Source organism: Monodelphis domestica, chromosome 7 (genome assembly GCF_027887165.1).
Source record: "Monodelphis domestica isolate mMonDom1 chromosome 7, mMonDom1.pri, whole genome shotgun sequence".
In the NCBI taxonomy this organism is placed as follows: domain Eukaryota; kingdom Metazoa; phylum Chordata; class Mammalia; order Didelphimorphia; family Didelphidae; genus Monodelphis; species Monodelphis domestica.
In genome coordinates, this window is record NC_077233.1 from 80,156,345 (window position 1) to 80,179,482 (window position 23,138).

The 23,138-nt window shown below is 36.4% G+C and overlaps 1 protein-coding gene across 1 annotated transcript in view; it reads right to left on the bottom strand.

The window, feature by feature from the left end:
- ABCA13 (ATP binding cassette subfamily A member 13) overlaps positions 1-21,638 on the bottom strand; it is a 497,021-nt gene extending 475,383 nt beyond the window's left edge. The window contains 3 exon segments of the mRNA XM_056806268.1: positions 14,754-14,877; positions 21,025-21,118; positions 21,603-21,638. Of these exon segments, the coding sequence (XP_056662246.1) occupies positions 14,754-14,877; positions 21,025-21,118; positions 21,603-21,638 (254 nt within the window).
- Between the last annotated feature and the right edge of the window lie 1,500 nt (positions 21,639-23,138).

Here is a 23,138-nt window from a genome sequence, read left to right on the forward strand (position 1 = left end):
CTATATTAGGAGGAGACATGAACTTACCACTATCAAATTTAGATAAATCAAATTAAAAAAAAGAATAAGAAAGAGGTAAAAGAGGTGAATTAAATCTTAGAAAAATTAGAGTTAATAGATATATGGAGAAAAATAAATAGGTACAAAAAGCAATACGCCTTCTTTTCAGCAGCACATGATACATTCACAAAGATTGACCATATACTAGGTCATAAAAACATGGCATACAACTGCAGAAAAGCAGAAATAATAAATGCAACGTTTTCAGATCATAAGGCAATAAAAATAATGATCAGTAAGGTTACATGGAGAGCTAAATCAAAAATTAATTGGAAATTAAATAATATGATTCTTAAAAATTGGTTAGTTAGAGAACAAATCATAGAAACAATTAATAATTTTCTTTGAAGAAAATGACAATGATGAGACATCCTTTCAAACTTTATGGGATGCAGCCAAAGCAGTACTCAGGGGAAAATGTATATCCTTGAGTTCATATATTCACAAATTAGGGAGGGCAGAGATAAATGAATTGGACATGCAAATCAAAAAACTGGAAAGCAAACAAATTAAAAAGAAGAAAACTAAATTAGAGATCCTAAAAATTAAGGGAGAAATTAATAAAATCAAAAGTGATAGAACTATTGAACTAATAAATAAGACTAGAAGCTAATATTTTGAAAAAACAAACAAAATAGACAAAGTACTGGTCAATCTAATTAAGAAAAGGAAAGAAGAAAACCAAATTAACAGTATCATAGACAAAAAGGGGGACTTCACCTCCAATGAAGAGGAAATTAAGGCAATCATTAAAAACTATTTTGCCCAATTATATGGCAATAAATATACCAATCTAGGTGCTATATGGATGAATATTTACAAAAATATAAATTGCATAGATTAACAGAAGAAGAAATGGAATTCTTAAATAATCCCATATCAGAAAAAGAAATCGAACAGGCCATCAAAGAACTTCCTAAGAAAAAATCCCCAGGACCTGATGGATTCACAAATGAATTCTATAAAACATCAAAAGAACAGCTAATCCCAATACTTTACAAACTATTTGACATAATAAGCAAAGAGGGAGTTCTACCAAATTTCTTTTATGACACAAACATGGTACTTATTCCAAAGCCAGGAAGGTCAAAAATAGAGAAAGAAATCTATAGACCAATCTTCTTAATGAACATAGATGCAAAAAATCTTAAATAAGATACTAGCAAAAAGACTCCTACAAGTGATCAGGAGGGTTATTCACTATGATCAGGTAGGATTTATCCAGGAATGCAAGGATGGTTCAATATCAGGAAAATCATCCACATAATTGACCATATTAACAAGTAAACTGACAAAAATAACATGAGATTCTTAATAGATGCAGAAAAAGCCTTTGATAAAATAAAACACCCATTCCTATTGAAAACACCAGAAAGTATAGGAATAGAAGGGTCTTTCCTAAAAATAATAAACAGTATATATCCAAAACCATCAGCAAACATCATCTGCAATGGAGATAAACTAGATGCATTCCCAATAAGATCAGGAGTGAAACAAGGATGCCCATTATCACCTCTATTATTTAACATTGTACTAGAAACACTAGCAGTAGCAATTAGAGAAGAAAATGAAATTGAAAGTATTAAAATTGGCAATGAAGAGACAAAGCTATCACTCTTTGCGGATAATATGGTCGTCTACTTAAAGAATCCTAGAGAATCAACTAAAAAGCTAGTGGAAATAATCAACAACTTTAGCAAAGTAGCAGGATACAAAATAAACCCACATAAGTCATCAGAATTTCTATATATCTCAAACACATCACAGTAGCAGGAGTAGCAGGAATTAGAAAGAGAAATTCCATTCAAAATCACCATAGACAATATAAAATACTTGGGAATCTATCTTCCGAGACAAACACAGGAACTATATGAACACTTTCCACACTACTAAAACTAGATCTGAACAATTGGTAAAACATTAACTGCTCATGGGTAGGACAATGTAACATAATAAAAATGACCATCCTACCCAAACTTATCTGTTTATTTAGTGCTGTACCCATCGAACTTACAAAAAAATTTTTTTCTGAATTAGAAAAAAACATAACAAAGTTCTTTTGGAAGAACAAAAGATCAAGGATATCCAGGGAAATAATTTTAAAAAATACAAAGGAAGGTGACCTTGCAGTACCAGATCTCAAACTATATTATAAAGCAGTGGTCATCAAAACAATTTGATACAGGCTAAGAGACAGAAAGGAGGATCAGTGGAATAGACTTGGGGTAAGCGACCTCAACAAGAAAGTCCATGACAAACCCGAAGACCCCAGCTTTTGGGACAAAAATCCTCTATTTGACAAAAACTGCTGGGAAAACTGGAAGACAGTATGGGCGAGATTAGGTTTGGATAAACACCTCACACCCTACACCAAGATAAACTCAGAATGGGTGAATGACTTGAACATAAAGAAGGAAACTATAAGTAAGCTAGGTGAACACAGAATAGTATACATGTCAGATCTTTGGGAAGGGAAAGATTTTAAAACCAAGCAAGACTTAGAAAGAGTCACAAAATGCAAAATAAATAATTTTGACTACATCAAATTTAAAATTTTTCTACAAACAAAACCGAAATAGCCAAAATCATAAGGGAAATAAGAAACTAGGAAACAATCTTCATAACAGAACCCTCTGACAAAGGTCTAATTACTCAAATTTACAAAGCTAAATCAATTATAAAAAAAATCAAGCCATTCACCAGCTGATAAATGGGCAAGAGACATGAATAGGCAATTTTCAGTTAAAGAGATCAAAACTATTAATAAGCACATGAAAAATGTTCTAAATCTCTTATAATCAGAGAAATGCAAATCAAAACAACTCTGAAGTATCACCTCATACCTAGCAGATTGGCTAACATGACGGCAAAGGAAAGTAATGAATGCTGGAGGGGATGTGGCAAAGTTGGGACATTAATTCATTGCTGGTGCAGTTGCGAACTGATCCAACCATTTTGGAGGGCAATTTGGAACTATGTCCAAAGGGCGCTAAAAGACTATCTGCCTTTTGACCCAACCATAGGATTGCTGGGTTTGTACCCCAAAGAGATAATAAGAAAAATACATGTACAAAATATTCATAGCTGTGCTCTTTGTGGTGGCAAAAAAAAATTGGAAAATGAGGGGATTCCCTTTAATTGGAGAATGGCTGAACAAATTGTGGTATATATTGATGATGGAATACTACTCTGCTCAAAGGAATAATAAACTGGAGGAATTCCATGGGAACTGGAACAACCTCTAGGAAGTGATGCAGAGTGAAAGGAGCAGAACCAAGAGAATATTGTACACAGAGACTGATACACTGTGGTACAATTGAATGTAATGGACTCCTCCAATAGTGGTAATGCATTGATCCTGAACAACCCAGGAGGATATAGGAGAAAAAACACTATCCACATTCAGAGGAAAATCTATGGGAGTAAAAACAACAAAGGAAAACAACTGCTTAATGACATGGGTCAAAGGAGATATGACTGGTGATGTAGACTCTAAACAAACATCCTAGTACAAATATCAACAATATGGAAATGGATTCTGATCAAAGACACATGCAATACCCAGTGGAATGCACATTGGCTATTGGAGGGGTGGGGGTAAGAGAGGGATAAATAGAAAATGATTTTTGTAACCAAGGAATAATGTTTGAAATTGACCAAATAAAAAATAATGTCAAAAAATAAATTGAAAATGAAAGTAGAAGGGTTCAAAGGAAACCAAAAGTTAATGAAAATAATAATGTAATTATTTTCTCATCTAAAAAAATGGAAAGTTTGGGTCATCTTCCACCATCTATCATGCTGACTTTACCCAGTTGCATTTGCCCCACTCTAAGCATCTATTCAAAGACTTATAGAGTTGCTGTTCTAAGCCAATGACATTGAAGAAGTGAGAGAGGCCCTTGGCATGTTGAGAGTCCACTGAAGAATGAGCAATGCCTAGGTAAGTTGAACTTCATCCTTCCCTCTTTGTCTTGGAGTTAGGACGGGCACTATTCCCTTTGACAGAACTATTCATTTTGCTCTTCTCATCACAAAGAGGAAAGAGATTGAACAAAGAAAGCCATCTTTTTTTATACCCTTACCTTACATAATGGAATCAATATTTTGTATTAGTTCTAAAGCAGAAGAGAAGCAAGGGCTGGGAAATGACAGTTAAGCGACTTGCTTAGGGTCACACAGCTAGGAAGTGTTTGAGGTCAGATTTGAACCTAAGACTTCTTCTCTCTAGTCTTGGCTCTCAATCCACTGAGCCACCTGGCTGCCCCCAAAAGCCATTCTTATTAAAAACAGAAAAATTTGTATTGGCTGTTACTATTTTCAATGTTTTGAAAATAACTATCTACTCAAGCTCTATTACTTATTACCTTCTATGTAGAAGAAATCTGTGGCTCCTAAAGGATCTCTTGTGTTTTATATCAATTGTGGAGGTAGTAGTTGGAAAACTGAGCAGTTCTAGACATCGAAAACATACCCAGCTTGAGGTTTATAGTGGAGAAGCTACAGAGTAATGACTAATTTGCTCTTGGAGCTTGAGCATTTCTACTATAATCATCCTTAGCTAGCTCATGGTGATAATCAGGAGAATTCATAAGCAGGGAGAGATTGGAAACTCAACAAAAATCAAAGAAATTTATCTTGGACTAGCAAGCAATACATTTTATAAAAGAGGGGTGACTCTTTTATAGGGATCCTTTATTGTGCATAATTCTATGTTCCGGCTCACAGGGGCTATAATTCAGGTCTCCTGATTCACAATTCAGTGTTCCAGAGAGTGTTAGATTTAGGAATTGAAGTCATTGAAGAAAGTGTTGAAATCATAGTCGTAAATGGGAAGAAGCTAAGAAGGTTAAAACTCATTCATGAAGGACAAAGGAGGTAGTGATCCAGCAAATTCAACAGTGTCCAAAAGGGAGGATAACTAAGCAAGTGAACCATGGAGGAGCAGAAGTCCCACAACGTTTTTTCCTTAAAAAGAGTTACTTATACTTTCCCTAATATTTTAATAATCCCTTTAATATTTAATATTTCCCTGATATTCCCTAATATTCAAGGAAGAGATATTGAAGTCCTCTAAGCAAAGCTGCTGAATATTGCAGGCAAGAGAATGTGACTGCCAACTATACCTTCTGAAAAGAAGTCCCAGCAAAGCAGGGTAGCAAGATGGCAGTGTTTCATGAAGACAGATATGAAAAGGCTTCAAAATATACTGGATTTTTCAGTAAGCCCCAGCCAATTGGTTGAAATTTGCTGTAGTTAGTGTCAAAGAGACATTCAGTAAGGAGAGAGTTGGAGAAAGGCTATCTGGTATGAATGCCAATAACCTCCCAAAAGACCAAAGAGAAAGAGGACTGAGAAGAGGCTACTAAAATTGTATATTTGATTAAAGGAACATATTAAAAGAATGTACTTTCAGTAAAGAGGGAAAGAAAGAAGTTTTCAAGGACTAAAGGAGTAAGTAATAAATAAATTAAATAAAAAGTATAAAGGTATCAAGCCCCACTCATTAGAGAAATTTAACAGTAGAAGATTGGAGAGAAAAGAAATTATGATTTGTGAAGGCATCTAAGCAAAGGTTTTGTTTATCTTTACATGTGAAAATAGCAAAAAAGTTATATAAGTTAGAAGGCAGAGAGAGAGGAGCCAGTGAAGAGTGAGAGACTGGAGAGGCCAGAGAATAGGAATAATTGAAAGAGTGGGATCTCTGAAGCAAAAGGGATGGGACAACAGGAAAAATTGTCCATAAATTAGTTCAATCTCTAATATTAGCATGGCTAGTTTTCATATAAGCCAGTACAAGACACAAAAAGTACAAAACTATGGAGAATTATCTGGAAGCTACAGTGAAAATGGAGGGAGAACACAGCATGGAAGGCCCAGATTTTGGTGGTAAAATAATATAACCTGGCAGCAACTGGAAAACTATGGGCCTTAAGGCCCATTCTGGCCCTATGCGGCTTTTGTTGTGTGAGTCATTAATGTTTTTTGCATTTTTAAACAAATATATTTTTTAATCTAAAAATCATTCATAGCTCAGAGGCTGGCCCTCAAGCCAAAACTTAAGGAATGAATGGGAAACATTGACTATGAAAAGTAAAAGGTAACAGCAGGTGAAATACTCACTTTAAAAGAAACAAACTTTGAACAACATAAGAAAAAAAATAAAATTCACCACCTCACAGAATATGAGAGCTGGAAGGGAAAGTTCTTAAAGATAATCTAATCCAACTCCATTTAAAAACGGAGAGATTGAGAATCAGAGAGAGAAGAACTTGCTGAATGTCATAAAATTAGAGAACAGCTCACTCAAATCTTTAGTCTTTCTATTCCAGATCCCAGAACTACCCAAATAACCTCCTGTGACACAGATCTGACAACATCACAAAATTTCAATGGCTCCCTATTATTGCCTTGAGGATTAAATACAAACTTCTTCCTACCTGGCATTTAAGGTCCTCTGCAAAAGGCTTTTAACTTGCCTTTCAAACCTTATTTCACTGTATTCCCCTTCAAGCACTCTACCTTCTAGCCTGACTAGACTACCAGCCATTCCTTAAACTTGACATGTCATCTGTCTCTTTCTTTGTCTCCTTTCCTGCCCATCCCTATCCCTCATCTCCATCTCTCTATCTTTATCTCTATCTCTATTTATTTATCTATCTCTGTCTTTATGTGTGTTTCTTTCTCTGTCTCTGTTTCTGTCTTCAGGGCTCTGACTCTCTGGCTCTACCTACGTATGCCTATGTGTGTCTTTTTCTCTGTCTCTGTCTCCCTGTCTCTGTCTTTTTATCTTTCTATGCCTCTGTCCACAATCTGTGTAAATGTATAACTCTGTCTCTTTCTCTGCATCACTGTCTGTCTTTCTAAGCCTCTGTCCACCTATCTCTGTATGAGTTTGTCTCTTTCTCTATGTCACTTTCTGTCTCTGTCTCTCTCTGCCTCTGTCCACCTGTCTCTGTGTGTGTTTCTCTGTCTCTGCCTCTGTGTCACTTTGTCTCTCTGTATCTTTGTCTCTCTCTTCCTCTGTCTACCTATCTGTATATGTGTGTTTCTCGCTGTGTCTCTGTCTCTCCCTGCCTCTATCCACCTGTCTCTGTATGTGTTTCTCTGTCTCTGCCTCTGTGTCACTTTGTCTCTCTGTATCTTTGTCTCTCTCTTCCTCTGTCTACCTATCTGCGTATGTGTGTTTCTCTCTGTGTCTCTGTCTCTCCCTGCCTCTGTCCACCTGTCTCAGTGTGTGTTTCTCTGTCTCTGCCTCTGTGTCGCTTTGTCTCTCTGTATCTTTGTCTCTCTCTTCCTCTGTCTACCTATCTGTGTATGTGTGTTTCTCTCTGTGTCTCTGTCTCTCCCTGCCTCTGTCCACTTGTCTGTGTGTGTGTTTCTCTGTCTCTGCCTCTGTGTCACTTTGTCTCTCTCTTCCTCTGTCTACCTATCTGTGTATGTATGTTTCTCTCTGTGTCTCTGTCTCTCCCTGCCTCTGTCCACTTGTCTGTGTGTGTGTTTCTGTCTCTGCCTCTGTGTTACTTTGTCTCTCTGTATCTTTGTCTCTCTCTCTTCCTCTGTCTACCTATCTGTGTATGTGTGTTTCTCTCTGTGTCTCTGTCTCTCCCTGCCTCTATCCACCTGTCTCTGTATGTGTTTCTCTGTCTCTGCCTGTGTCACTTTGTCTCTCTGTATCTTTGTCTCTCTCTTCCTCTACCTATCTGTATATGTGTGTTTCTCTCTGTGTCTCTGTCTCTCTCTGCCTCTGTCCACCTGTCTCTGTATGTGTTTCTCTGTCTCTGCCTCTGTGTCACTTTGTCTCTCTGTATCTTTGTCTCTCTCTTCCTCTGTCTACCTATCTGTATATGTGTGTTTCTCTCTGTGTCTCTGTCTCTCTCTGCCTCTGTCCACCTGTCTCTGTATGTGTTTCTCTGTCTCTGCCTCTGTGTCGCTTTGTCTCTCTGTATCTTTGTCTCTCTCTTCCTCTGTCTACCTATCTGTGTATGTGTGTTTCTCTCTGTGTCTCTGTCTCTCCCTGCCTCTATCCATCTGTCTCTGTATGTGTTTCTCTGTCTCTGCCTGTGTCACTTTGTCTCTCTGTATCTTTGTCTCTCTCTTCCTCTGTCTACCTATCTGTATATGTGTGTTTCTCTCTGTGTCTCTGTCTCTCTCTGCCTCTGTCCACCTGTCTCTGTATGTGTTTCTCTGTCTCTGCCTCTGTGTCGCTTTGTCTCTCTGTATCTTTGTCTCTCTCTTCCTCTGTCTACCTATCTGTGTATGTGTGTTTCTCTCTGTGTCTCTGTCTCTCCCTGCCTCTATCCACCTGTCTCTGTATGTGTTTCTCTGTCTCTGCCTGTGTCACTTTGTCTCTCTGTATCTTTGTCTCTCTCTTCCTCTGTCTACCTATCTGTGTATGTGTGTTTCTCTCTGTGTCTCTGTCTCTCTCTGCCTCTGTCCACTTGTCTGTGTGTGTGTTTCTCTGTCTCTGCCTCTGTGTCACTTTGTCTCTCTGTATCTTTGTCTCTCTCTTCCTCTGTCTACCTATCTGTGTATGTGTGTTTCTCTCTGTGTCTCTGTCTCTCCCTGCCTCTGTCCACCTGTCTCTGTGTGTGTTTCTCTGTCTCTGCCTCTGTGTCGCTTTGTCTCTCTGTATCTTTGTCTCTCTCTTCCTCTGTCTACCTATCTGTATATGTGTGTTTCTCTCTGTGTCTCTGTCTCTCCCTGCCTCTGTCCACCTGTCTCTGTATGTGTTTCTCTGTCTCTGCCTCTGTGTCACTTTGTCTCTCTGTATCTTTGTCTCTCTCTTCCTCTGTCTACCTATCTGTATATGTGTGTTTCACTCTGTGTCTCTGTCTCTCTCTCTGCCTCTGTCCACCTGTCTCTGTATGTGTTTCTCTGTCTCTGCCTCTGTGTCACTTTGTCTCTCTGTATCTTTGTCTCTCTCTTCCTCTGTCTACCTATCTGTATATGTGTGTTTCACTCTGTGTCTCTGTCTCTCTCTCTGCCTCTGTCCACCTGTCTCTGTATGTGTTTCTCTGTCTCTGCCTCTGTGTCACTTTGTCTCTCTCTTCCTCTGTCTACCTATCTGTGTATGTGTGTTTCTCTCTGTGTCTCTGTCTCTCCCTGCCTCTGTCCACCTGTCTCTGTGTGTGTTTCTCTGTCTCTGCCTCTGTGTCACTTTCTGTCTTTCTGTATCTTTGTCTCTCTATTCCTCTGTCTACCTATCTGTGTGTTGCGTTTCTTTCTGTGTCTCTGTCTCTGTTTCTCTCTGTCTTGAGGGCTCTGACTCTCTGGCTCTACCTACGTATGCCTGTGTGTGTGTGTGTTTTTCTCTGTCTCTGTCTCCCTGCCTCTGTCTTTTTGTCTCTCTCTGCCTCTGTCCACAATCTGTGTAAATGTGTATCTCTGTCTCTTTCTCTTTCACTGTCTGTCTCTCTATCTTTCTAAGCCTCTGTCTACCTGTCTCTGTATGAGTGTTTATCTCTTTCTCTCTATCACTTTCTGTCTCTCTATTCCTCTGCCTACCTTTCTGTGTGTGTGCATTTCTCTCTGCGTCTCTGTCTCTCCAAATATTCCTAGGACATTTTGTCTGAATCTCTCCTTTACTTTATCTTCTTTCTCTCCTTACTAGATACTATACCTATCTGGGTACACATCCTATACTCTGATAGAACCAAAGCTTCTTGAGTACAGTTATTGTTTTGTTCTTTGTAAACTCGGAGTATAGCATGGTATCTTGCACACTGTCTAACAAATATTTGTTTAATGGAATCGGTTCAAGTCCAGTGATCTTAACATTACATCACATTTGTTCAATGGACAGGTGACCAAATAACATTTATCTCAGGATGAGAGAAAGCTGACAGCAATGAGAAAAAAACAAGGAGATTAATAGGGACTTGGTGCCCATCTCAGAGGGCCTGGATCAGTCCATATGACTTTGGCAGCTTTGGCTGGAACATAGACAAGCTGAAGAACGGTATTTGTCAGCAGAAAGAAGCAGACTGAATTCTGTATAGAATTGGATCCCACCTGCAGATAATGAGCTTTGAAGAGGATGTGAGGAGTGAGGATGAAAATGCCTTTTGCCTGGAGAACAAAGAAATTTTACTCAAGCTGCTTTGACAAATTTATTGCTTTAAGTGAAAGTTGATTTTTCTTAAATGGATAAATCTCGTTTCTACAAATCAAATGCAAACACCTAGCATGCTTTCAATTAAATCCTCTACAAGTACAATACCAGAAAATAGTTAAATTGAACACAAAAGAATGATCACAACACCCCACCTTATACTTTAGTTGCTTTCCATTGCTTCAAAGGAAGGCTGGGAAATTTATGATGATTGGTTATTTGTACAATGTTTTTCAATCTAAGCTTTCTAGCTGTTTAAAATCCCATCTTCCCTCCTAATAGAATATAGTTGTTTGATGCCTAGCACTGATGTCAGTTTTTGTCTTTGTATCCCCAGTACCTGGTACACAAAAGGTATTTAATAAATGCATGATTAATTGAACTGAATCTGCATATTCATGGTATGGAGGAAAGAGTTCTAAGTAGAGAATAAGACCTAGTTAATTCTAGCTCTGCTACTCATTACCTGTGCAGTCTTGAGTGAGTCACTTAATCTCTGAAGGCCTCATCTTGCTCATAAGTAAAATAAAAGGTACAGACTGGGAAGATTAATATACAGATAGGTGCCTTAACTCGAAAAAGTATGACTCTGCAAAGTTATATATTTGAAAATGAAAAAAGAAAAATGTAGTATGTGATAAAAGGAAAAGAAGAATCAAAAATATCAGAGATGTGTAAGTGATCACACAGAGAACATTCTGGGGAATTAAGAGTTATAAGTAATAGCCATTGGAATATATAGTACTATAGGAATAGAGACAGATAGTGAAGGCAAAGAAAAAAGAAACACATTTATCAGAAGGCATCACTTATCTGAAGAAGAATATTGACAGTCAAAAGATTGCTGCAAAAATTACTTTAAGATGGCAGCGGTGCTTGGTTTCTGTTTTATTGTTAGTTGTAGTTTGAAACACAGTCAGAATAACTCTGGATGGAATGCATATATACTTAGTTAATCGCTGTCAGGACCTATTAGGACTTTTACTCCAAAGGTTTCTCCAAATGACTGAATGGAAGCTCCGTGTCAAGGACCCTAATAGCAGAACTAATTTTTATAATAGCCTAGATTAGATGAAACTTGGGTTTTCTCCCAAATGTAAACTTGACCAGGGTGGATAAGGAACTTTACTGATAGTCATGAGCTAAATTAATCCAAGCAGAATCTCAAGTATGTATTAAAAGAGAAATACTGCCGCTCACTGTTTTTACACCAACATATAAACTCTTACATTGCTCTGAAAACTATGTTTTCAGCTGGAGCTTTGAAATCAAATTGAATTTATGATCACATTCGATTTATCCTTATTTTTTATCATCCCTCATTGTTTCCTCTTTCTTGGCTTTTTCATCCTCTCTTGCCCAATGCCTTTCTCTTTCTCTCTTACTTCCCTCTCTCCTTTAGCCAACTCTCAGGCACTACTTAGAATTCAGCTAGTGACAACAGGACTAATGGGGTGGTTGGCCCCTCTGCTGAAAGCTACCAAAACTGCCAACAGAAGTAATTCTCCAAACACAGTGCTCAGGTTTAACTGCTGGTTATATGTCACCACCATTGAACTTTAGCAGAGCATTGGAGTAAAGGCAGAATTGGAAAGGAAGAAGAGGAGGAAAAAAAAACAAGACCTAAATCCATGACAGCTGTCAAACAAAAAGAAGTACACTGAAATTTGGAGGTAGAAAATGGAGATAAATCATTATGCCCAAGTTGTAGCTCTGCAGCACAGGAAAAGGGTTTGAAACTAAGGTTTAATTTTATAGGAAACTCTAAGTTAAGGAAATTCACTCTACAAAATCTCTTCTTCAATTTATAGTCTTAGAGGATTGTCTAAATCCCTAAGAGGTTAAGGGTCATTAAGCCAATATGTAACAGAGATAGGAATTGAACCTAGATCTTCCTGACTTGGATATCAGTCCTCTATGACTCCATGACTCTTTGACTCTATGTCCCTCATTTCCAGCTTCACTGTGTCTATACACTATGTCCATCTTTGACACATACTGGGATAAGAACTCTCTAACTTTAAGGTGTAATTATTGCCTGAGGCTAGTCTCTTAGTGTTAGACTTAGTCCTGGAAATCTGAGTCTCTAGGCTTCTGGTTCACAGTTCTTTCTCCCACATGACATGGATTAAGTGAATAACTTACATTCCTACCAATAGACAGGTAGAGAAAAGGAAGACTCAAAGTGATAAGGATGATGAGACTTACTAACTATTCAACTGGTCCCCATTAAGAGAATAAATTTCATATGCTCATTAATGTACAAAGAAAAGAAAAATAATCATGTTGTCATCACTATGGTTTTAATCATTTTCCAATAGTTTCTTTTTTCCACTTCATTTCACAGAACCAAATTCCAACGTTCTAGAGCTGATGTTCCCCAGAGTAAAATACACAAATCTGAGTTGGAAAAAAGCATTTATCACAAAGGGAAAAGGCTCTTTAATTTAAGGGGGAGATCCTTATTAAGTGGAGAACATAAGTGTGTTGTTACCATTTCTGATGCAAGATAAATGGGACTCAAATACATTCATGATCAAAGGAAGAGGTCTTTGTTTAAATTTACAATCAGAACCATCCCCTGCTTCTGTCTCTTCCTAATCTTAGCAGAGAAAAAGTCTTTAAGAATATATATATTTAAAATTAATAAAACTACAACATTCAATTCCATTAATTCATAATCTGATATAATATAACCTAGCTTGTGCTAATTAACTTTGAAGGGCTCATGGCACAGAAATGGAGACTATATTTGATAGCTCAACCACTGATTTGTACTAATGGTAGTACTACAACATGCATGTATACACATGAAAAAAAAAGAGAGAGGGATAGAGAAAGAGAGAGAGAGCACTATAGATATACGCATAGATGCGATTACAAATGTGTATATGTTTAAAGTAGATAAAAAACTGATGTTCACCAATTTGTGTGAATGTGTGTATGTCTGTGTCTGTGTGTCTGTATGTATAAAGAATCCATTAGAGGGCTAACTTTGGAGTCACTTAAAATTGCACTGACCTTGGAACACTGTATGTATACATGTGTTTACCCACATATTCATGTATGTACATTATTATGTATATGTGCATTCTCTATACTGTACCTACATGCACATATGTCATACACATATTACTTTAGACCTTGTTTGTAAGATATATATTTAAGCCTAGAGATGGGAGGTCCTAGGTTCAAATCTAGCCTCAGGTACTTCCCAGCTATGTGACCCTGGGCAAGTCACTTAACCCCCCTTGTCTAGCCCTTACTGTTCTTCTGCCTTATATCCAATACACAGTATTGATTCCAAGATGGAAGGTAAGGGTTTCACAAAAAAAAGTTATATATTATACATATATACTATATAAAAGTTATGCATTCCATACACACACATTTATATAGATAGATAGATAGATAGATAGATATAATTTTTAAACTGAACTTAGTGGAGTTTGTTGTTCATAAGCAATACTACCAGTAAAAATGAGCCTCTTCTTTAAAACTTATAAACTTAAGAATTAGTTGGCATTAAGAGGTCAAATGCCTTTTCCAGGATGACATAACCAGTTTGAGCTAGAGGAAGGACTCCTGACTCCAAGGAACCCAAGTTTTCCTGACTTCCTCCCTTATACTATAGTGCCCCTCAATGCTAATAAGGATATCACAAATTTTAATCAGGATCACAGAAAAGTTAATATTTGGAAGAGATCTCAATGGCCACTTCTAGTCTTATCTATTCCTACAAAAAATTCCCACTACAAAGCATCAACAAGTGGTCATTCAGCTTGTGCTTAAAGACCTCTAATGAGAATGGAGAATCCTCTCTCTCTTTGAGTACCATTTTACTTTTGGTCAGCTCTCATTGTTAGGAAATTTTTTTTGCTAACATCAAGACTCAATTTACCTCCTTGTGCCTTTTTTCAGGTAGGACATAGAGATCCTTTTGAATTTGTAGCCTCTGGATCCATGTTAGCTCAAGGAAAATAAACAACTTATGCATCAAGCTCTTAAGTGTTGTCAGATAACCATGTTGGGATATGGGCATTATACAAGGGTTAGAGACCACTACCACTCCCAACTTTCACTCACTGTTCCTGCTTCTTTGAGGCCAAGAGGAAGTCTGCTCCCTCTTCCATGTCATTATCCTTCAAATACTTGGAAACAACTATAACTGCTCCCCTAAGTCTTCTCTTCTCCAGAATAAACATTGCCAATTCCGTCTTTGTTTTGCAAAAATTATCTCATGTAGCAAAAACAAAACTTTCCTTAGCATGTGGCAATTAACAAAAAAAAAACAAAAAAACTACAGAGAATAAAGGTTTTAAGTATTTTAATGTATTCATTGCATGCAAATAGAACTGCTAATTAGAAATTAATATCTATTCACTAAAACACACCTGGAAAAATGCCGAATAAGAAATAATTTATTACTGGTTAGGTTTACTATATGTCCTTAAAAATTATAATTCATATATTTACTTTGTTCAAATCCTCCCCTTCCCAAATGATGATGTTTAACTCTACATACTGAGACTGCCTTCTACTCCACCTTCATAGTCATATTTAAAAAGATGCCTTTTACCGGAAGTGGATGTCTTTTGGCACTTCATAACTGGTGTTCTTGCATCTAGAGCCAGCATTACAAAGGAGGCTTTGGACAAAGGGATAAACTCCTTGGCTTGGCAAGTTTCGGGGCTGCAGGTAACCTATGTACAAATGCCAGAAAAAAAAACAAAGCAATGAAACAAGAGCTGAGACAACATGCAACAATAGCATCTATGGATGATGTTTTTTAGACAGAGAAATTTCACATGAAATATGGAGGTATAGTGGAGATACTTTGAGTGTTTATTCATGGTGAGACCAAAGTTCTGGACCTACCTCTATCCATTAGATAGTTGGACAGACTTTGAAAAGTCAATACAATAGCAAGTATACTTAGAACTTAGGGACAAAAGATATAATGAAAAAAAAGGCAAAAAGCTCCTGCCATCAAGGAACTTAGAATATATTGTCAAATTTCTTTGCCCTCTTCAAGGTTCAAAATGTTGTCATTTGTAGAATGACTGGAACACAGGAAATCTCCATATCTAGAAGGTACCAAGGTCTCTTTCTAAAATATAACCAGAATCAGAGGTTAAAAGTACTCGAGGAATCACTCATAATTCCTGCAAATAACCCTCATATTACATGTGATGGAAGGAGGAAGAAAGATCCTGGTTTTGCCACTGTTCCTTTGAGAATTTTCATATCTAATGATTTCCCCTCTTCCAAAATCACCATCCTCCATTCCTATTTTCCAAATTATCATCAATAGTAATTCATCACAATTCAACAAGCATTTATTATGGGCCTACTATGTATCAAGCACCCTAGTAGGTACTAGAAATATGAAGACAAAAATCAAACAGGGGAAGGGGTTGTGTGCCCTCAAAGAGCTTACATTCTCCTAGCACCATTATTCTTCTAATTGCAAAAATTTACAATATATATGGAAGAATGAGTATCCCCTTCAATATCACAAGGACTATAGATATCCTTCCATCACTGATCATGCTGTTTATCCAAAGAAGAGGTGAGATATCATGAATTATGAACCACTTGAGAGTTAAGCAGCTAACTACAGTTGATATTGAGAGGAAGCAATGAAAGAGGAAAGCAAAGAAAAAATTGGATGAAAAATAATCTAAATTTTCTTAAATATATTAATCCTTAATAGACATTGACTAATAATCCATGTACTTTAAAATTTTTTCTTCTGTTTTATAATCCTTAAGTATTGGTTCCAAGACAGAAGAGTGGTAAGGGCTAGGCAATTGGATTTAAGTGTCTTGCCCAGGGTTACAAATCTAGGAAGTACTGTGAATTTTAGATTTTCTCCATTTTGCTTAGTCTTAAAATTCTAGCAACCAGGAATGTATACACCCCCACTTAAGGATTAAGTGTTAAGGGGAATGGCCTATGACCAACATGTACTAGCAAGTAACAAATCAGAAAACAACTGACAGACCCCCTGGGCTCTCCTAAATCAAGCTTAAGCTACCACTGGTACATGTGAGAAGCAGGAAGTGATGCAAAGAACTGTCTAAATATTTCGTGTTACTTCCTCTCTCTGGGCTCTCTCTCATTGGGCTTGGCAGCATGGGGAGCTCGTAGTGGTGTCCTTAGTGTGCTTGATGAGTGGGTTAGCCTGATTCCTCCTTTCCTTTACCTCCTAAAGCACTATCCTCCTAGGATATGCCTCATCTTGGAGGAGACCTCGTGGCTGGTAGCTGAGCTAGATTGAGAAGGTCCCTTTACCAAGGCCTCTGAACTCCTGCCTGGCTCAGCCCAGGCTGGAGCAGTTTAAATTCTCTTTCCTCTCTCTCTCTTCCTCTTAATTTCTGCCTTCTATTGTAATTAAAGCCACCATAAAAATCCCAAATGATTTGAATAATTTATTGGGATTGAATTAATCCCTGGTGATCACTAGCATAATATATTCAGTCAATAACCCCTCATTTTACCCCTAACAGAACAGATTTGAATCAGAGACTCCCATCTCCAGGCCTATTTTTCATTCTCCTGGGACACCTAGCTGCCCCAATAATCCAGACATTTTGCCCCAAATACTTTTTTTTTTGTTTCCTTATACCTTGGCATACTTAACACAGCAGAACAAAATACTACTTGTCCAGAATAACTGGGGAATAGGAGGCTCTAGTCAATTGACTATTTTAGTTAATGGCCTAACATACACACACACACACACACACATGCATATATATATATATATATATATATATTATAAATGTTACTCCCAAAAAAAATAAGTAAAATACATTGAACAGTTCAACTATACTGAATATAATTTAGTATTTTTTATGTTTGCAAAAGTGCTTGAGAATCTTGTAGTATCTTTAGGTCATTATTAAGAACATCAGTTATCACTGTACATTATTATTGACATGAGAAAGACTTGTGATTTGTCAGATTCTGAAATATTCTGAAAATTTTTTGAAGTCAATATCAATTTATTTCTCTCACAAAAATAAAAGGAACAATTATTTCTAAATTCAGACATTTAGGTCTTATGAGTGTTTACGTCTTGGATCAGTATAGGTTTACTATATTATATGTATGATTCTATAACAAAATTAGGTAATCTATGCCACATAGCTTTTAAGGAACACCTAAAGTAATTAGTAATGGTGCACAGCCCTTCCCCCTATAAAGAAGGAAGGCAATATTAAAAAAAAAGTAGATCTAGTGACAGAAGACCTAGGTTCAAGTAACAGGGGCTACTTAATTCTGTAAGGAACTTTTGGAACATGTCCAGATCTCCTAGGAGGAAGACCCCTGCTCCTGGAAAATTCCCCTTCCATTCTGTTTTTTTTCTACTTAGTAACTTAGCAGAGCCTCTTTGATTGGCCACATCTTTAAAAATGGCATGACTGGGAGAATTATTCTTTTTTGTCTGTGCTATGTCCAGACAGTGGAAATCAGGTTTCTCTCTCAAAAAATGTCTTTCTCCTGATTTGTTTGACCCAACTCTAAGAAAGGGGCTCAGGGTGTTTGTTTCTGATCTATTTCACTTATTCTTCTCAAATTGCAGGCATCTGCATGATTCTCCATCATAGGTCATCTTTAAGAACATGGGAGCACTGTATCATTAACAACCTTGGAACTTGCGAGATTCTAGGGGGGATACTATAACCAACTAACATGACAAGAAAACTCTGTAAACCTCTCAGAGAAATCAGGATGCCTGGAACGAAGCCTTGCACAGGGTTCTAAAAGACCTGGAACTGAGACTGTGCTCTACAGGAACCTAGCTAAATTATGAACCTAATATCTTCTCCCAAACAAGGAGATTGTATTTCATTCATCATTCAGGCTTTCATTGTAGAAATACAGAAATTAATTGAATTAAAGTCAATTCTTTATTTTAAACCATTTCAGGTAATACATCATGTTTACAACTTTCATTGACTTCTTGAAGAATTTCCTGATCAACAGAGAACAGATGAATGAAAGTATAGGGGAATGAAAAATCTTTATTAAAGGATTAATGTTTTAGAGGTTTGTTCTTTTTTTAAACAGATCTATAATTCAACTGGCACAGAGGACTCCAAGTAAGGAAGTTCCCTCTACCAATGCAAGTTGCCATATGGCTTAAGACTTATAGTCTTAAAGTTAATTTGCAATGAGTAATTGAATGACTTGCTTAAGGTAATATAGCCAGTATGATCCAGAATTTTAACTTGAGACTTATGAATCCAAGAAGAACAATCTATCCACTATAGCACATCACCTCTTCCATGTTTTATAAATGCTGAATCAAAAAAAAGCTTACATTTGCATAGTGTTTCTGGTTTTAAAAGTGCAGCAATCCATTTTTACAGATGAGAAAACAAAACCTAACAAAGAGAAATAATTTACCCATAATCACACATCCTATATGTGTAAATCATGGGATTTGAACTCAGGTTTTTCCTAACTCTAACTCCAGTATTTTTTTCACTATACTATTCAATAAATGTGTGGTAGTTCATCTTCCCCCTGATGCCTCTCTCTACCACCAAACCCTTCACCTCCACCAATAAAGAAAACATCTATTTGGTATCAGATGTTATACTAAAGAATTCCTCAAATGCCTTACTTCACTAGGGAAATGACAGGTCCTGAATGGTTATAACAATGGAGGACAAGCTCAAGAAGTAAAAATATGGGGGGAGTATATCCTAACAAACTAGAAGAGTATCAAATATGAGATGTCTGCCATTTGAAGTTCTGCCTTGCAAGGTTCAAACTGGTGTATCTCCAAGTTGACCACAGAGTAATGAATTTCTTCTGTTATGTTGTTATCAATTGTGTTCTATTCTTCATGACCCCATTTGAGCTTTTCTCAGCAAAGATACTGTATTGGTTGGCCATTTTTTCTAGAAATCATTTTACATATGAAGAAACTGAGTCAAGCAAGGTGAAGTGATTTGCCGAGGGTCACACAGCAAGTAAATGTCTGAAGCCCAATTTGAACTCAGGAAGATGAGTTTTCTTGATAATGAGGCCAATAGTCTCTCCACTGCCCATCTAGTTTCCCAAATCTTAAAGACCAACCTCTAAATTCTAGAGGGATTGCTATTGGTATCAGTGAAGGGAGTATCTCTCCAATGAAAGTGCAAATCCTTCAAGCATTGAAGTAAATAAGATTATTATTGTACATTTAGTATTTAGTCTATTAAAATACAGCCAAACAAACTGCTGGATTTCAAAAGATTTAAAACTTTTAAAACATTGGTATAAAAATAGCTCAAATTATCCTTGAATTTCAGAGGACCCATTTCTTCTATACGCCAAAGTTATATTATAATTAGGAAGATTAAGAGAATTACATAAAGTGAAATAAGCAGATCAAGGAAAATTATTTAAGTGATCAAAGTATTCAAGAAATAAAAACAAAAAACAACTAAATGGTAATAACCAAGCAGAACCCTAAAGATATAAGAAGGTACCTTTTCCCTGATGCCCCCTACTTTGCAGAGGTGGAGACTGGTGAGGAACATTGCATATAATTTCAGGCTTTTGATATATTGGTTAGTTTGGATTAACTTTTTTCATCTTTTGTTGTTATTGTAATGAGATGAGTGTGAGGTTGAGGAAGAACTTGAGAGAAAATTTTATGATATAAAAACAAAAGATATCAATAAGGTCTTTCTGGTTTTTTAGAAATATAAAGGGCCCCTGGTTAGCATTTAGAACTGAGGGGCAAATATTTACATCTGTACCACTGTTGAAAGATAAAAAAATCTCTATTTTAAATTAAAATACGAATGACAGAAATTCCCCTATGACTCATATAAAATACCCTTTTACTGGGAAGTTTTTTTAATGGTGACTAAACACCTTTCATGCCTTCAACAGATCTTTTTATGGTATGATTTCTAATTACCTCATCAGGATATGATGAAATCGGATACAATCCTCCAGGTCTGACCAGAGCAGAGGACCATAGGAAATAGCGTTAGTCTGGAGAAGAGTAGACTTGGAGAGACATGACCAGTCTTCAAGTATTTGAATGAAAGAGTAATTAGAGTTTTTTTTAATTTGTACTCAAGTCTCTCCCCTATCAAATCCATCACACAGTTATATTCCTAAAAATAGACTGACCATATCATTCCCCTTTTTGTGAAGCTTCGGCTCTAAGACAAAATATAAGTCTTAACAATCTGGTGCCATCCATTCTTTCTAGGCCAATTTTAAATTTGTAGAGTGACTGACTGACTCATAGTTTCTTTTAGAAAACAATTTTACTAAATAGAAACTCTAGTTTCTTTATCACAGCAGTGCATTCTCTACAATCTCACTTAAATTAACTCTATTTTGGTATACATAGACTGATCCTGAGTGTATTGTGGGTTTCTCCCAATTATCTTCTTTTCTAATGGTTTAAATAAACTATATAAAAGGGTTGTACTTTTATTCTTATTAATATTTTTACTTTTCATACTTCTTCCAGAATCATACTTCCTTCCAGAATTAGTGATTTAATTAGTGTTGGTACCCCACTACCAAAGCAAGACCTCAAACTTACTAGATAGCCTTTAAGAGTTTCAGTGCCTCAAAAAAGTCATCACCCTGTAGTCAACCTGGTAAAGAGACTCTCCTAACTAGACTGACCAGTGGGCAACAGGCATAGAGTTCATCACAGGCATCTCCACTCCAAATCTTTCTGTTTACTAAGTGCTGCCAAAACTAATTTGGCATAGCCCCTGAAAATGCAATGTTACCTAAATGCTCCAGTGAGGCCTCAAATGAGGTTTTGTTTTGTTTTGTTTTGTTTTTAATAAAAGAATAATAAATGTTACACTTACAATTTTCTCTGTGTCTCGGTGGTTCCTGGAAGCGAAGCACAGTCAAAATTAGAAATAATGTGCATGGCCAGAGAAATTCAGAGAGGGATAGGACCTGGGAAAAGATGCAAATAACAGTGTTAGGAGTTTTTGGAGATAATACTACTCACAAAGGTAAATTCATGATTTCCTACCATATTATAATAACAACAGGAACAATAACAACTCGAATTTATATGGTGTCTTAAGGTTTACAAAGTGCTTTACAAACATCTTATTTAACCCAAACACCGTGGGAAGTAGGTGCTATTTTTTTTGCCAAATTTATATATGAGGAAACAAAGATAGATAGAAGTTAAGTGATATCATGTAGATATTAAGTGATGGAAGCTGAATTTGAAGTCAGAACTTCCTGACCTAGATCCAACACAAGCTCTATTTAGTGGAAGCAAGCTGAAACTCAAAGAGAAAAAGGTACATAATATGAACTAGTATTATGCAATATGTCCTTTGGAGAACCTTCAAGTTCCATGAATCAAGGGATTATAAAAGGGGAGAAAGAAATTTATAAACCCTCAAAAGTGAGATGATCCCTTTACCTCATTGTCTGTGTTGGTCACACACAACAAATACATTCAATTGATGCAGAAACCCTAGAACATATATAATCAGGTGACTTGAAAGTTGTCATCTCACTGATCTAGTATCAAATCATATGACAGGCAAACCATTGAATGTTCATTTCTCTTGCTAGAGACTGTATAAAATAATACATCTATCTTCTTTTTCTCAATATTGTATTTTTAACTAATGCTTATTAAGGATAATTTGGCAAAATGCCATCAACAAATGTTTATTAAGCACCAACTATGTGCCAAGCACAATACTTAGTACTTAATCCAAAAGTAGAGATAAAAAAACAAAATTTTTAATAAATAAGATTGATTGCTATAAATATCCATGAGCCTGGCTAAGATGCCAAATTTCAAGTATGGAAGAAATGCAAATATGATGACAGTTCTCTCCAACTGGATCCTATTTCTGGTGATCACAATTCTGTATGAAATAGAGTCTGATCCTCTGATCTCATTTATATAGGACACTCTTGGGTGAAGAAACCACTCCTCAGGTCATCAACTTTCTTTCCAACTTATAGTCTTAGGAATTTGTTAAGGTGAGTCCTTAAAGGTGAAGGATTTGCCTGTGATTAGGTATCTTCCTGACATTTTGGTCGACTAACAAAGCTACTTCTATGTTTGTTATAAGAAATATTTTTAAAAGTTCTATATTCTGGAAAAACTATAAAAGTATTTACATACAAAATCCATAGAATCTGAAAATAAAACTCATGTGCAATTTAAGGCAATGTGTAATGAACTAAAACCATCCACCAAATATTGACTTTTTCACTTAAGTAGAGAGGGAAAATACAAGGAACACTATTACACCTCATATCAACTCATATTATAAAACCCTTGTATTGTAGCAAACAATAGCATCCTTTTCACAGTGCATGAGAAATTCTGGGTATATATTTAAGAGGTATTCCACTAGTACACTATAAGCTCTGAGGGCAAGCAAGAACTGTCCTGTTCTTATCTTTGTATCCTTAGTACATAACATAACTCGTGGCACACATCAAGTGTTTTAAAAGCATTTGTTGTACTGAATTTGTTGTTGAATTGAACTCTTGATGGAGGTAAGACCATCTGTAAATGTTACTAAATTGTCTAAAACATCATTATCATTTTTCTAAATAGAATACTAAATACTGAATAAAATGAGTTCATGATGTTTCCTATCAACCCATACTAGATTGACATTATAATATAGCTTACAAAACATAAAAATGAACATATCATGGCCTTAATTACTTTACCAGAAGTATAACAACCACATATAATAAAATTCTGTTATAATAGAGCATTTTAGGCAGGTAGTAGTCTTACCTCCCAACACTACTAAAATGAAGAGAGATTACCTCAGGTGAAAGACCAGGTCCTGTGTCCCATGTTTACATTTATTTGCAAGTGATGCCTGACTTTACTGTTTCCAAATCACAGTTTCCTTATTTCTAATGTTTCCTAATTCTGGAAGTCCTATGAAAAACTACAAAGCACTATTGCAAATGTAAA